This window comes from Tympanuchus pallidicinctus, unplaced genomic scaffold (assembly GCF_026119805.1).
Source record: "Tympanuchus pallidicinctus isolate F22 unplaced genomic scaffold, pur_lepc_1.0 scaffold6, whole genome shotgun sequence".
NCBI classification, from domain to species: Eukaryota; Metazoa; Chordata; class Aves; order Galliformes; family Phasianidae; genus Tympanuchus; species Tympanuchus pallidicinctus.
In genome coordinates, this window is record NW_026294780.1 from 8,713,792 (window position 1) to 8,728,820 (window position 15,029).

General features: G+C 38.1%; 1 protein-coding gene across 1 annotated transcript in view; it reads right to left on the reverse strand.

Annotated features, from left to right (window-relative positions):
• Positions 1-637: 637 nt before the first annotated feature.
• Positions 638-15,029, reverse strand: part of VWA3B (von Willebrand factor A domain containing 3B) — a 67,930-nt gene continuing 53,538 nt past the window's right edge. The window contains exons 24-29 of the mRNA XM_052664781.1: positions 10,043-10,163; positions 9,644-9,768; positions 8,848-8,988; positions 8,264-8,364; positions 5,059-5,297; positions 638-774 (exon numbers count right to left, since the gene is read on the reverse strand). Of these exons, the coding sequence (XP_052520741.1) occupies positions 638-774; positions 5,059-5,297; positions 8,264-8,364; positions 8,848-8,988; positions 9,644-9,768; positions 10,043-10,163 (864 nt within the window). The remainder of the gene's footprint in view (positions 775-5,058; positions 5,298-8,263; positions 8,365-8,847; positions 8,989-9,643; positions 9,769-10,042; positions 10,164-15,029) is intronic.

The window sequence follows — 15,029 nt, forward strand, 5'->3', positions numbered from 1 at the left end:
TTCTCCAGAGAAACACTTCTCTGCGCAGACACTGGATAGTGCTCTCCTGGTCAAGAGTACACCTGAAAACATGAATATATACATCTGCCTGAATATTGCACTGGTATCTAAAGTCAAACTTGTGAGACTCCTTAATGTCTATCTAGGTTGATATGCCAAAAATGTTCAGAATCTGTCTTCACCCTCTGAACAGAAAGCCCTAGACAAACCATAGGCATAGGATAGTGCCACTACATCCACAAGTAATACTTCAGTTGAGGTGAGGATATTTAGTGTCATACAAACAAGGCCCCCCTGCCATGTCCCATTTCAAATGTCATCTTGCAAAGTGAATTCCACGTTATTTTTTTTCTGATACTCTAACAGTGATACTTTTCAGCAGCACAGCTGCACCTCTAACATTTTCTCTTTCATATCTCCAAATTAAGTCTGCAAAATGATAAATATTTTAGCATGAACTAGTCAGTTTATTTTTGATTCAAGCAATAAAATTTCACAGCTGCTCTTGCTAAAGATCTTTCCTATCTGCATACTCATCCATTCTTCACTAGCTCCTTCATCATGCACTCTTACTGCAGCTTCCTTTGTTCTTTGCTGTGGTGCTGAGGCTGCACTGCCAATCCTTGCTGCTCCAGGTCTACTGCAGTAATTCTGGTGGTGTTGCTTTTACGGGACACAGGAGACTTTCTGGTGAGCTGGGTCTTGAAGCAACTGAAGGCAGCAAAGCTTGACACCTTGATGAACACCAGGACGATGAAATGGAGAAAGAAGGTGCTAAGGGAGAACACGTACTATTTAGTGAGAGAAAACAGTGACCCTCCATGAACTCAGGTATTATAGTCCAACATGCCCCCACACACACATGCACACACCCTGCAGTTTATCACTGAACAAATGACTCCATGACTATGGCCACAGAGCAATAGTTATTGACTTTTTTCTTTCATTCTCACAAGTTCAAAACTGGTTTGCTTTTTAAGTGTTATCATCCTCTAAGCCTGCGGATGGAGTTTTTACATGCCAACCTTTGTTCCAACTCTTCATTGGGAACCATCTCCTGGCCACTGCTGGGGACAGGGCACCGGGCTGTAGGACCTCTATTGGACCCACTATGACCATGCTCAGCTTCTCTGGTTTACTAGTAACAATACTGTGCCCCTGGAAAGTCACTTTTTACGATCATATTGAATGTGGCCACGAACTATTAACCTTCTGGCACAAAAAAATGACAGTCGTAATGAATGAGTATCCAAAGACCAGAAGCAGTGGGAAAAAAATGAGAAACAAAAGCAGACAAACAACAACAAAGCAAAAAATAAAATAAAAAAAAAAGGAAGAAACAAAACAAACAAAAAAGAAACAACACAAAGTAATCACAGAATCACAGGATATCCCAAGTTGGAAGGGATGTATAAGGTTCATCGAGTCCAACTCCTGAGGAAGACAAACATATACAATATTTTGATGTCATTCTTTATGGTTTGGGTTTTTTGTGGTTTTTATTTGGTTTTAAATGATCATAAGAAACACCTGTAGAGTGGAAAACAAAGCTGGGCGGTAGCTGAAGAATGAAGATGTGGCACACACAGTGAGAAAGCAACAACGCATATGGAGTACATGGAGGGCACAAGATACAAGTATGATTAGTTTTAGAAATTAGTTTACCACTGAAAAATCCTGAAGTAAAAAGCTTGATAATCATGGAATCACCAAGGTTGGAAAAAGACCTCCAAGATCATTTAATAGAAGTGTGCCTTTGAAAATCATCTTTTACATGCACAACATCAGTGTTTAGATACATAAAAGGCACATTTTGATGCTTCTTGAGCTACCTAAGAGACAAAAATACGAAGTTCACCTGTGGAAAGTTCAGGATATTTCTTGACTGTACTCTGCAATACAAAAACACCGCTGAACTAAAATACTGAAAGCTACTGCTGCTGTACTGCTACCTTGAAAAAAGTGAAAGACATGCTGTTAAAAGAGGGTGCCCCATAACACACTATTCACAAGCCATTTATTGTCTTTAAACAGTGCACAGTCTCCCTGTGCACCTTCTCAAGATGCTGAAACAAACCATTCTGGTCTTGCTGTAAGAAACTGGGGAAAATGGCCTTTCCTCTCCCACCTCACCAACACATGCCAGCTTCAATGGACCTGCGTCTTCTTCCCTTCCACATCTGTATGCTTCCATCTTTATGGCAATGTAGCTGATTCCCACTTCAGTACACTTTCCTCTTTAGATGAACAGACAGCCTTGACAAACAGAGATCCGTTGTGGGTAAGTTGTAACATGCTATCAACAGAAAAACAAAAGCTAAATCTGAAGGCTGCTGGGGAGCCCTTGACAACACACAGCTGCTCTAAGTAGCAGATGCAAGCTTAGTTGGACTGATATCAACTGCTTATTAAGCAAGCCATGACCAACAGATGGGAACACTGCTTTATAATGATGGCTCCAAATGGTGAATGAACTATCTGCAAAATGAGATTGGAAAACAAGTGGGTGCTAAAAATGTGAAATCCTGATTTGGGAAATGCAGCCAATACCCCAGACTGCCAGGTGCCACAGCTGTTAGTTACACTTTTGAACTCAATTCAGCTGAACTAGATTTGCCTCTGAAAAGGATGGAAAACGATCATTTTGAGAGGTCTCCCACCTATCCCATATTGGCATTACAGTAATCATCAGTGTAATTGCTTCTAGTCACATCTCATTATAAACTGGAATGAGAATTGGGTTCTGCTAGCTACGATTTGCTGGTTTGTCAGGCCCTACAGATTATTATTGCATATCACACCTGTACTTCACTCAGAATTTTTTTTCTGATTCAGTTTTTACCTAGACCACTATTTCAGAAAATTAACAAGGGCATATATGAAAAGGACATTCATTTTAGGCATTACACAACAGAGGGGTGACTAGAAAGAGAGGAAGAAGAATTTTTCTGTGGAAACAAACACACATATTTAAGTGCCTATAAAAATAATTGCAGTAGCCAATGAGAAAATAGGGATTTATGATCTTGTTCAACCAAATATATTATAGAGCTACACAAAGATTCATTGGCTCTCTAAAATTTAGCAAGAATTTGCCAGGACTTCACTCTCTTACAAACAAACACACTGAACTAGCTAAAACTACAGGAGCAGTAAGCATGGACATTAAAATAATACTGTGTTAAATACAATAGTTCTGGAAGAAATAATTCAAAATTTCACATCCACACAATAAGGAAGCCAATGTACACTAAATACAATACAATTACTTGAATTTTATTAATTTCTGTTAGTGTTGTTTCCTTGTTTCCCTGAGTAGGAACAATAGGAGAGAGTTATTGATTCTTCAGGAATATTTTGTCTCAGAACAAACCAAATCACAAACAATTCTAAATGTCCCATTAGTTCACCCAATGGCCACAGCTCTGTGGAAATCCAAGTCTTCATGGAAATGAAAGGCTTCATTAACCATCTATGTAAGAACCGTGTTGTTGAACCCACATCATCTCTGTGAGCAGAAAAGTCCAGCTCTATGTTGGGCACTGCTGACTCGAGTTCAAAAATTACTTTCTCATAGAACACAACAGTACATTTCATGTACACATGAAATGAGCAGAATTGTTTGCAGGAAGACATGCTGATTAACACATGAAGGAATTACAAAACACAGACCAAAGATACATTTGTTTATATATATATATATATATATGCATATATATATATAAACACAGTTGAAACAGATGTGTGTTGCACATCTAATATAATTTACAAAACTATACACACAAAATACTATGAAATCATTAGCATAGTTTGAAAGTGGGACAAGAAAGCACCCGGAAAGGATAAATACACAATCCTATGCAGAGATTATATCAGAAAGTATCTGATAAAACTCTGTGAGGATGAACACACACCTTAAACATCTTTATCATCTCTTTGACCTTCTCCTTTCTAGTGAAACACTTGCAAACAGAAAGAAACGTAAGAAAAAAAAAAGGAAAAAAAAAAAGCCAGCAGGGTCTATGGTGCAATCAGAAGAGGTCAGGGGATCCTCCTCAACACACTCAACCTGCGTTCCACCTTGAAGTCCTGACAGAGTCTTGATAGTACATTATGAAATTATTTGGTAAGGCTAAGCAGGATTAAAGTGATATTCACTGCTCTTTTCATCTTTCTATTCAACCTGCACAAAATCAATAACAGGATTTTGCTGATCATGTCAGCATTTCATATTTACACAGCATCTGCATCTCAAGACATCCAAGAGAGAGGAATCTGGAATAAACGAGTATTGCCAGGCACTGGGACAGGTTGCCCAGAGAGGTGATGGATACCCCACCAGACTGGACAGGACTCTGAGCAACCTGATTTAACTGTAGGTGTTCCTGTTCATTGCAGAATAGATGATCCTTAAAGATCCCTTCCAACTCAAATGATTCTGTGATTCTCTGACTCTGTAAAAATCCTGTTATCTTTCCACTGACAGTAGTCTCATAAAAAGGAAGAGCTGGCCGTGGCAAGCTATGGTGTATCAGACTAGCCCAGGTCTCTTCCTGGAGAAGTGGCAGGCAGTACTGATGGCTGCTTTAGCTGAGCTAGCTCAGACACGGAAAGCAATTTAATCTTAAAAGCATAGAGCTCCATGTACAATAATGCAATATCTGAGGTAAAAAATGTACCTTTCATCTAAAAGTAATAAATAGTAGAAAGATCTCAATTTACAATATGCTTACTAGTAGGTACTAAGTGATACAGTGATACAGTGAGAGTGGTACAGTGATGTTACTGCATCTTCACTGCTGCTGTAATCGTTTGGGAAATTAAGGTAGGATGTGCCAGAACATACTTTATTCATTTATTCCCTTTAATGTGGAATCCAGCAAAGAATGATAAGTGTAAAAAATGGTTTCCAAATGAGGTGGATGAATGCCATCACATAAGACAAGGGAAAGCAGACTGGTCTAACACCCAGAAAAGACAACAGAACGCTACTTTCTTTTGTGGGGATAAACTTATCAGACCTGTTTAGTCCTTAATACTTAGAATCTAAATCTTTACCTTCAAATTCTTCTTCATTGCTAGCCAGTGAATTTCTTCCTCTATGTTTTACCACCTTCCTGGAGACAAGCCAAAGATCAGAGTCCATCATTCTTCCCTTGGTATGTCTTTCGTCCTCCGCTCTCTTCTTCTTTTTCTGTTTTCCCCTGTTTCCTTTCACAGTACTGTTCTCTGCTACTTCTCCTCCTTCATTTTCCAAAGATGAGTGTAGACGGGGCTCTGGAGTCTCTTTATCTGGGCTAGAAGGTTAGCGAAGGAAATGCACTAAGCTCACATATCGTATACTATTTTAAATCCTTCTTAATATGACACAGATTTTATCCTGTCCCACATCTTACACTGCTGACAAGAGAAGGACTTATCGTACTCTTGAGCATTTAACAAGGCTATGAGTGCATTATAGTTCAACTTCCTTTTTAGTTACAAAACATGGACAGAACAGCCCAGCATGCACTGTTTCTCTCTCGTCTGTAGATATGATATTCCCTGCTAACATATTTCATTCAGTTACTCATCTAAAAATACTCTGGACAATGTCCCTGTTAATCTCAATCCTAATACAGTTCAGCAAAAATTCATACCCTTCATAGCCCATTCCAACACCACTCGAACTTTCTAGAATTTGCACAATAGTTGTCACTCAAAATGTAGTTACAGATGTCTCCCCATCCACACCAAGCCCCACGTTATCAGAAGTGCCTCAGAGCTGAAACAAAAATTCAGTTACCTGGATTTACTGACATCAAATGAGAATGGTTCCTCAATTTCTGTCTCAGGCCCCTACTTCTATCTACCTTATGATTACAAAGGATTTGAGAAATAACTGTCTTTTATTGTGGGGGCCCTGATTGTGTGGTATTTTGTGTACAGAACTTGTTGGCTACATTTGCAGACCCAAAGTTATTTCTTTCTACTGTGATGGAAGAAAAACACTCCAAACAGACAGTGCCTGATGACCTTAAAATAATGGGATATACATTAGTAGCTCTAAAAATTAGTGAATTAAACACATCTCCTAGTACACACCCAAAAACAGACATCAAAAAGACAATTCCAAAGAACTCAGAGCTGAAGATTTGAAATGCAAGAGCCATGTGTGCTCTCTGTCAACAGAGAAGCATAGGCTTTCCAATTCATGTTTTAGTTCTTACTTCTACAAGACTTAGCACAAAGGAACCATTTCGCTTTGAGCTTCTGATATCAGTACTGCCATTAAGCCTTTTGTTTCCATTCTGATTAAATTATGCTTCTGCTTTGTTTATTTCTAACAGCAACATCAGTCTGTCCTTATTATCTGTGCATGTGGATGAGCAGTACACTGCACGGCCTCTCTCTGGTCAGTATGACACGAGAGGTAGGTATCTCACTTAGAATATAAGGAATAATAAATTCCAGCTGGAGGCACACATCCATTCTCACTGACAACTGGAAACTCCAGCTCAATCTAAGCTGGAGCTCTGCCATAGCATTGCTAATATTAGTAACTGATTAATAAGTCACTAATTAAACAGTTATTTAATGTCTTTGAATGTAAACTTCCTTGTAAAAGGAAAACAATCTTTCAACATAACATTCTGGTTACAAAAGCAAACAAATACAAAGTAAAATCATGGCCAGTACTAGCTTTTTGTGTTGCAGCCACTGAGTTAATGCAGTCAGTGCCCAGAAGAGGACAGTATGTATGTCTACATGATACTACAGTAACACATTAAGTACCAACAAAGGAATGGGATTTCACTTCGCAAATATGTGGATTTACAGAGAACATCAATCCTAGCTGAAAACACTGCAAGCAATAGCAGAGCATTCTGAATTACTGAGTGCATTGTCAGGCACTGTCTACACGTAACTCACAAAGAAACTCACTGCAGAGAGCGACGGCTCTAACAAGTGGGAAATTTGTAAGACTCTTAACTATACAACCTCTAGAGTACAAGGCTTCTATTGGTAATTCTTGAAAAAGATGGATGGAAATATACTGCATTACATGTTGAAGTAGGGAATGTGCAAAAGAGCATGCTGCGATTCTGGCAGCAGAATTGTGGAATACTGTGGATCAGCACTAACCACTGAGGTTTTTATTGGTGCTTTAATATGCTTCACCTGAATTCCTCAGGTTAGGTCTATCTACATTGACTGTATGCCAAAAATTTACTATTCATATAGCGTATACGATGCCAAAAAGGACCCCATGAATCCAAATGTCTCGAATATGCCAAGTTCAGGGCTGCAAGTAGCCATCTAAGGTAAGAGAGTCTTGGTTTTAGATGCTCAGCTGTCTTCGTCACTTCTCAGTACCTGCCTTAAACTCTGCACCACAAATTGTGACATTCGATATACATCCATAGAGCTAAGGCAACTCAGCTCCCCTCTCATACCTGCCAGACACTCAGGTTTTACTGCTCTGAGTCCCATGCTGTCCCTTTGTGTATCTGGGCCTCATTGTCTTTAGAATACAGCTAATCAGACATAAGTAAAAGCATTAATGACATTGCTTGGAAGCACTTCTCATGTTCCTTTAATATGGGTAATTTGAGGATGATCTGAACAGTGCTGTCCTCAAAGACAGAGACATTTTACAGGCCAAATACTAAAATAGCACTAAGTTGCCATTTCAAAAATCACTGTTTGTTTCTAAAAGCTACAGCTGCTGAGAGAAAAACCAGAGATGATGTAATGAAAACTTCAGACTCTAATGATCAACCATTCAGCTTGAAAAATTTATGCTATTTGGAGTTATGCCAAAATCTGTTCTATTTAATTTAAAGCCTGTAAAATGCATGCTTTAAATGAAAATCTATTCTTTTGGGCTGTGGGAACAACATTGTTTGAAGCATTTATTTCCTCTTCATTAATTTAACTTCAACTATCTTCTCGACAACCTGGCCAGTGAATATACAACCAAACCTGTGATCACAGTCTGGAAACATTATGTAGAAATTCACATTTTGGCAATCCTGCAACAACTTCAAGCCATGATGTATCTCCAGTGTTTCCAAAATGGATATAGGACAACAAATTGCCAGGTAATAAAATTTGCACATGCGTGCGGGTCGTATCACTTGCTTACACGTTAAGAGCAAAACAGATCATGGCAGCAATAGAGAATTATTCGTGGAAGTCTGAAAGCACAGTTGATCCAAAAGTGCAACATTTAGCATTCATGTGAAGCAACTTCTACATTTTTGGATTTGAGCATACTCACACTGTAGAATCCACCCTCTGCACCATTCTTATATACCGACAGGAGAAGGCATATTTGGTTTGGCTGATTTTAATAAGGCAACTTCTTACGCAGTGTTCCTGCTGTAATACCATCAACATTCATTTAATTTAAATCTAAACTCAGAAACAATGAAGAAATATAAGTATAAAAAGCCAACTGGTTTCATGCAACCGTTATCAGCCTCTAAAGATAATATTTTCAAGTACGAGGTACATTTTCTTAATATTGCACTAAGAAAAATGCAGTATAATTATCACAATGGCTTACAAACAAACGTAGTGAAATGAAATGAAGATTGTACCAACTGTGATGAAAACCCTGTATTTCTCATTAGCAGCACGGAGCTTGTGAAAGCTGCCAAATGAACTATCCTTCAGGATTCTGCATTTTGTATTTTTTCCATTGGCTCTACATTGGGCCCTGAATTCTGATTTACTTCAGTTAACTGGTGACAGGAAGCGGGACAGTGAGCTCCTTAGCCTGGAAAATCATGTCTGCCTCATCAAAAACGGAATGATTGTAACACAATTACCAAAATAGTTTCATTTTCTAGTCATACTTACTTTCCTGTTGCTGAACATCAGAACTGTGTAGAGTTTAGCACCCATTTTCCCCATTTCTGGTGTTGCTATGACAATGGCAGGCACATAACAATAATTGTTCCCTGTCTGTGTCCCAGTTCTGGCAAATACACAGTCTCCCACCTACACACCAGGGAAGAACCACATAGCTTGTGAACAAGGCACACAATTAAATATTAAGAAATATTTAAAGGAATCATCATTCTGCTGTGTTCCCATGCTTTAATATGAATCTTAAAAAGAAAATGAATTTGGTCCTTGCATGTACTGATCACTCATCATTTCCACTGAATCAGCAAGAAAACACAGCAAAAAAAAGAAAAAAAGGACAAAGTCCTACTAAAGGTCTTGGCACCAAGGCTCAACTAGCAAGCTGAACAGAATGAGAACACTCTTGCAGATCTTTACCACCTTGAACATTTGCAGCTTACTGGGCTTTTAAATTAACCTTGAGAATTTCAGGTTATCGCATGTATATAAAAGTCTTATATAAAAATCAGGTTAAAAACAGGGACGAAGCTACATTTTTCAACTTCAAATTCTGCAGATCTTCTCTGGAATAGGATGCTCAACTCACAGAACACCAGGAACTACCTGGTCAGGATTTGCCTTCATTCTGAAGGGAAAAGTAGTATGTGTCTAGATTTAACTACATTTAAATATGCTATCACTAAAGCCTCTCTTATTGTATACTATCCTTTTTTTTTCAGTGTGTTAACAAAGAGACAAAATTAAAAACGTGTGTTTGATGTCACAGAAAATACAAACTGTTTTTCACCTGTAGATATGTACATGGCATGGCACCTCCCACAGGCAGAATGAACTTCAGAGGTACAACCCAGCTCTCCCCATGGTTGAAGTCAACAAGTGCACAGGTAGAACTGATATTCTTTATCACAGTTCCTAAAAGAACAACACTATGAAATACTAGAATTATTTTTGTCTCTTGTCATTTTGTAAAAAAATCCTACAGCTGTTAGAGATCACTGAGTTCAAGTGTATCTATACTATATTCTTCATTCACATTTAGCCAGGATAAATTGTACCAAGACAATAGAGAAATTTTTCCCTCAAAAAGGAGGACTTAAAAAGCATTCTTAAAAACACCATAAAACAAAGTAGCCAAACAAGTAATGTGTCACCCGTAAATATTAAAAATGTGGACAAAATTATATACCTGGATAATAAAATCCTGTGATGTCTGATCTTGCAATCACTTTCTGGTTTTTGAGAGTCACAAATACTCTGCCCTTTCGTTGCTTTTTAGACTTTGACTTCACAGTGTCTTCTTCAAGTCTCTGCAATTTGATACAGTTATTTTTATTATTTTTTTTTCTTTTTCCACAACAGCCAGTCAGCCCAAACCTACCCTTTGGAATCAACTAAAATTTAGGGAATATGAAGCACTGAACTCTGTTACCATTCACAGAATAGCTATAAAAAGAACACTGTGTATTAGCAGAAGCACTCATGGATAAGATTACCTTTGCGTTTTCACTGTTAAATCTCATTTGATACGATCACAGTAATACCTGTGTGTTTGAAGTGTTTAGGAAGAGATTTACCTTGATGAATCACATCTGTGGCTGTCATTTTTGTAGGAAAACATTTAGGAAGTTGGACAATTCAGATTCAAGAATGAGGTAAGGAAAACTCTACTTACCTTTATTCCCAGTAAGGTATGTCTTCAGAGTAAACTTACCTTTAAGTTTAAAAGTAAACTTTTTTAACTTATTTTTTTTATTTATGTCTACAAAGGCACGTTTGATTTTGATACTTGGTTTGCCCTTTTGGTACTTGGTTTGCCCTAAATAACAAGCAGTAATGATGTAAAAGACAGGAAAAGCTTTCACTGATTCATCTGCTCTGTTGTAATATAAGTATCACAAAATTATCACATTTCTTTCCCCATCTCTCACCCCCACCCCCCACCCAAAAAAAAGGCAAAAAAAACTCACAAAAGATCCTAAAAAAAAATCCCCCAGATAAGCAGCACACACACAAAGGAGGGCATATTTTAAATGGGAGATGTGTCGTTTCTTTCCACTTTACTCTTTACCCCTACAGAATGCTAATTATAGCACCACTTCTGTTTTTCCAGCTCAGCCTAAAACGAAAGCCCTTCGGAGCACTTGAACCTGGCAAAGGCTGATTTGACTGCAAAGACTTACAGTTCCACAGACACAACAAGGTCTTTGGGTAAACCATTTACTTCACTCTATAGGGACAGCTGGTGCTGAATATTTATTTTAAACTAATTTGTAATGCTTGACTAATAACTTGGGCAACCTCCAGCGGCCCTCTGTAACTCAAGTGCTAAAGAGTGCGTGAGCACCCACAGTGAAGGCTCCAAGCAGTGCCGAATCCAGGTGGCTCAGGAAATCTGAAGCCAAACCCATCCTTCTTACTAGCACACAGCCTTTAGGTACCGGTGTGACTGACCCAGGCACTCCCAGAGTGCCTATTTCAGGAATATCATTGTCCACGATTGCTGTTGCAAAATTTTTCACCCTGAATGACTGGAATTTCCACTCTGCTTAGCTCTGCTTCTGATGAAAGAAATGCATCAAACCACACGGGGTAAAGCCAACTTTGTTTTCTATGGCCAAAATCTGCTGTATTTTAAAATTCTCTTGCAAATACATGAGTTTTTGCACCTTCCTACTGTAGCTGAGAGTGCACAGGCTTCGTGGCTGAAACTTTGGCAATACACAGATGAAATACCTCCAGGACCAAAAAGCCACTGCTCTCCATATGATGCCAGTGGCAATGAGGCCTTTCTGTGTAGCCCACAGACCAGTTTCATGAAAGAGCCTAACTTTTTGTAGCTACACTTTTTTGTCTGTTCAGACAGATTACGCCATTGATGACAATGGAAAATTTGACCAGACGTTTCTAGGTAATTAGGAAAATTAGTTGTAACTTTCTTGTTGTTGTGCTACTTGGGATGCTCGTTTTACCTCGTCTCCATAAAGAGGCATCAGAAGAAAGACAGGAGATGCCAAGATGTTTAGGAAGCATATGAAATGTAGAAGAAGTGTCAACAGCTCCTTAAACAGCATGGAAGAATGAGAAGTGTAAGAAGTGGGACACCAGGAAATAAAAGAAATTGCCAATAGAGAAACAGAATTTCCATTCTTGTAAACAATCAAGTATCTGCTATAAATATTTCACTAGGAATGATTGAATCAATCAGATCTGAAACACATTTTTTCAGAAAGAATGGAATCAGTGAGCTGCTAGAGGTCCCTTTCTACCCAAATCAACATGCTTTGCAGAACACATTATGCTTATTAACCACTTCAAATTATTTTTATCACATGGGTCACAAGCAAGCATTAGCCTTACGAATCCAGGCTTATCTTGTGGGAATCACAGTACTTTTAAAAGTGCCTCCTTAGTTAGTTAGAGTGGATCCTTTGCAAGGGATTCAACTTTATTTGTTTGCAGAAATGGACGTCCATATGCAGAAACATTAATTTTTAGTATGAGGAGCGCAACGGTCAGATTATAGCTTAGGGACTGGAATACTTTCCGTGAAATTGTGCTGGCCATTAACAGGATGCACAAAACTGACCTGGAAGCTATTTTTGAAAAACAGTAATAGCAGAAGACCTGAAGTGGCCTAATTGAGAAGCAGAGGATCTTGAACATGTCTCTTACCAGGTGAAACATCATGCTGTAAACAGCTTTATAATTCAGCGATAAAAACAATAGGAAATGACAGCTGACCTTTATGCAAGTCAAGTTCAAAAGAGAAGCCAGATAACATATCTAATGCCAAGGCTGTTACTTATTACAGCATAGTAAATGATACATTCCTCATTTTTAAATGAATGCAAAGTGCCAGATTGAAGAGGAAGATTTTGGTCAACATACACTTTAATCTGTACATAAAGAAATATCTGTAAATAAAGAAATAAATACTGAGTAAACTAAGATACAGTCTACAATTGGCCCTCCAATTAGGCAATCATCAATTTTCAGCATTTTATATGTTGCCTGATAATAATTGTGTTTATGGCCTTGTGCAGATGGATGTCAGCCTCTCTCAACAAAGCATTGCCATAGCCTCCCTGTCAGACAGAAACAAACAGAGCATCCTGAACACAGCTTCCTGCGAAGGTCAGAGCACAGAGGGAGGATAACCAGAACATTAATTCAGTCGTAGGCTTAAACAGAAAGCTCCCATAGCAAGGACATCCAAAAAGGATTACTGATTCTTTTAGGAACTTGTGAAGGTAATTAGGTACACTCAAAAGCTAAAAACTAAGATGTTTTGAGTTTAGTAAAAAAAAAATGAGCAATCTGCCTTGTTGATAACTGGATTTTTCTGCTCTCTCATAATGGTAGTTCTCACCGCGTGTCATATCTGCTATTTTGTCACAGTAATGTAATATATTTCAGCTGGCAGATTACTTTCTAACCCATTTTGTAGACAGAAATTACACTTGGAGAAGCTTTTGGCAGCATTTTAAAAAGGCTCCACAGTTTTTTGCTGGTTTTTTAATCTCCTTTTTTTTTGCCACATAAACAGAATTCTAATTACATCTGCATTTCTGCCTCTCACTCTTAAAGCTTTTCAGTTGCAGATTAGCAATTACTGAAGATGAAGCTCTGATTAAGCTCCTAAAGCAGGTTGACTCAGGATAAGAGATTGCACAGTGTTAATCACTTCATGTCTAAGAGCACACGTTGGTGTTTCAAGGCAACACTAAAAGTACAGAGTCAACAAATGACAGATGAAGATATTTCTGCTACTTTTGTATTGGGGCAATATATGGCAAAGATAAATCAACAATTAAGATAACCATGCAGGCAATGTAATATTTTCAGATGAATGTAATGTGAATCACCTTCTGTTTTCTAAAGACACTGAGATGTTTTCAAACATACACTCTTAGTGGAATAAATTCTCCAAAATGACCAAAAATGAAATGCAATCCTTCCCTTTATCATTTATTTTCATACATGGACTGTATTATTGTAATATATTCTTGTCAATATAATTTTTTTAAATAATTTATGTATGTAAAAACCACAGCTCATTGCAAAAACTGTTGTTGATGTCAATGAAAAGAAGGGTATATTTCAGTCACGAAATGTCAGATAAGAGATTGCTTTTTTAAATACTGGCACTACATTTCTGTGCATAGCATACTATGCATGACCTCCTAGGTAGCACATAGCGATACTTGGCATAATTCACAAGTCATGGTAAATTCCAATCGTATCTACCTGTTCTCTGCTTCAAAGTCACACCATAGTGTAGTACTGTGCTCATTGCAATTTCACCTAACCTAACTCCTCACACTGATGCATGTGTGTATGTATATATATATGTGTATGTAGATACATCCCTATGCACATACATCAGGGCAATAAGGAACTGTTATCATCGTTTGATCGTGATTTCCATATGTAACCATAGGACTTTTTTCAAAATTCATGGTATCTATGTGTATGGGAACTGCTGAAGTCACGGCCTGCACCTCTGATTGATCAACTGAGGCGAGCCATGAGCCAGAGGAGCACAGCTGTAGGCAATTCACCTGTGCTGCCGGAAGGGGTGGAGCCAGACTCCACTCCTCCTAGACCTATTTAAGAGCTGGCTACCAGAGGGGAAGGATCTCTTCTGGAGATCACCTCTCTTGGCATCTTCTGGTGAGCTCAGCTGAAGGGTAAGCTCTTCCACTTGTTCTCTTTTGTGATCGCTGTCTACTTTGCCTAATTCTCTTGGTTTTATTGTGATTATAACATCTTGATATCTGTTGATTATCCACAATTATATTGTGATTATAACATCTTGATTATACACTATGCTAACCTTGCATTCAAGCTTTGTTGAAGAAAACTCCCTCACTCAGTAATATAAAACAATAAAAAAGAAAAGGAATGTACTAATGTGAGTTTTATGATGATTTCTCTATTTGTTTTTACTCATCTTCCTTTAGAGGCTAAAACGTTTGAGAGATTTTCTTCCTTAGTAACTTCCTAGCGACCTTATTTTAATATTATCAGAGTACAACTCTAACCAGAAAGCTGTTCTGCAGAGCAGCAGCACTTCCAGTGAAGTCCTTTTTGATGGAGGTTTTAGATATAAGTAAAAGTTGAAACCAAGTAAGAGATGGTTTGAATTTTTCAGAAGAACTCTGAATTTTAAA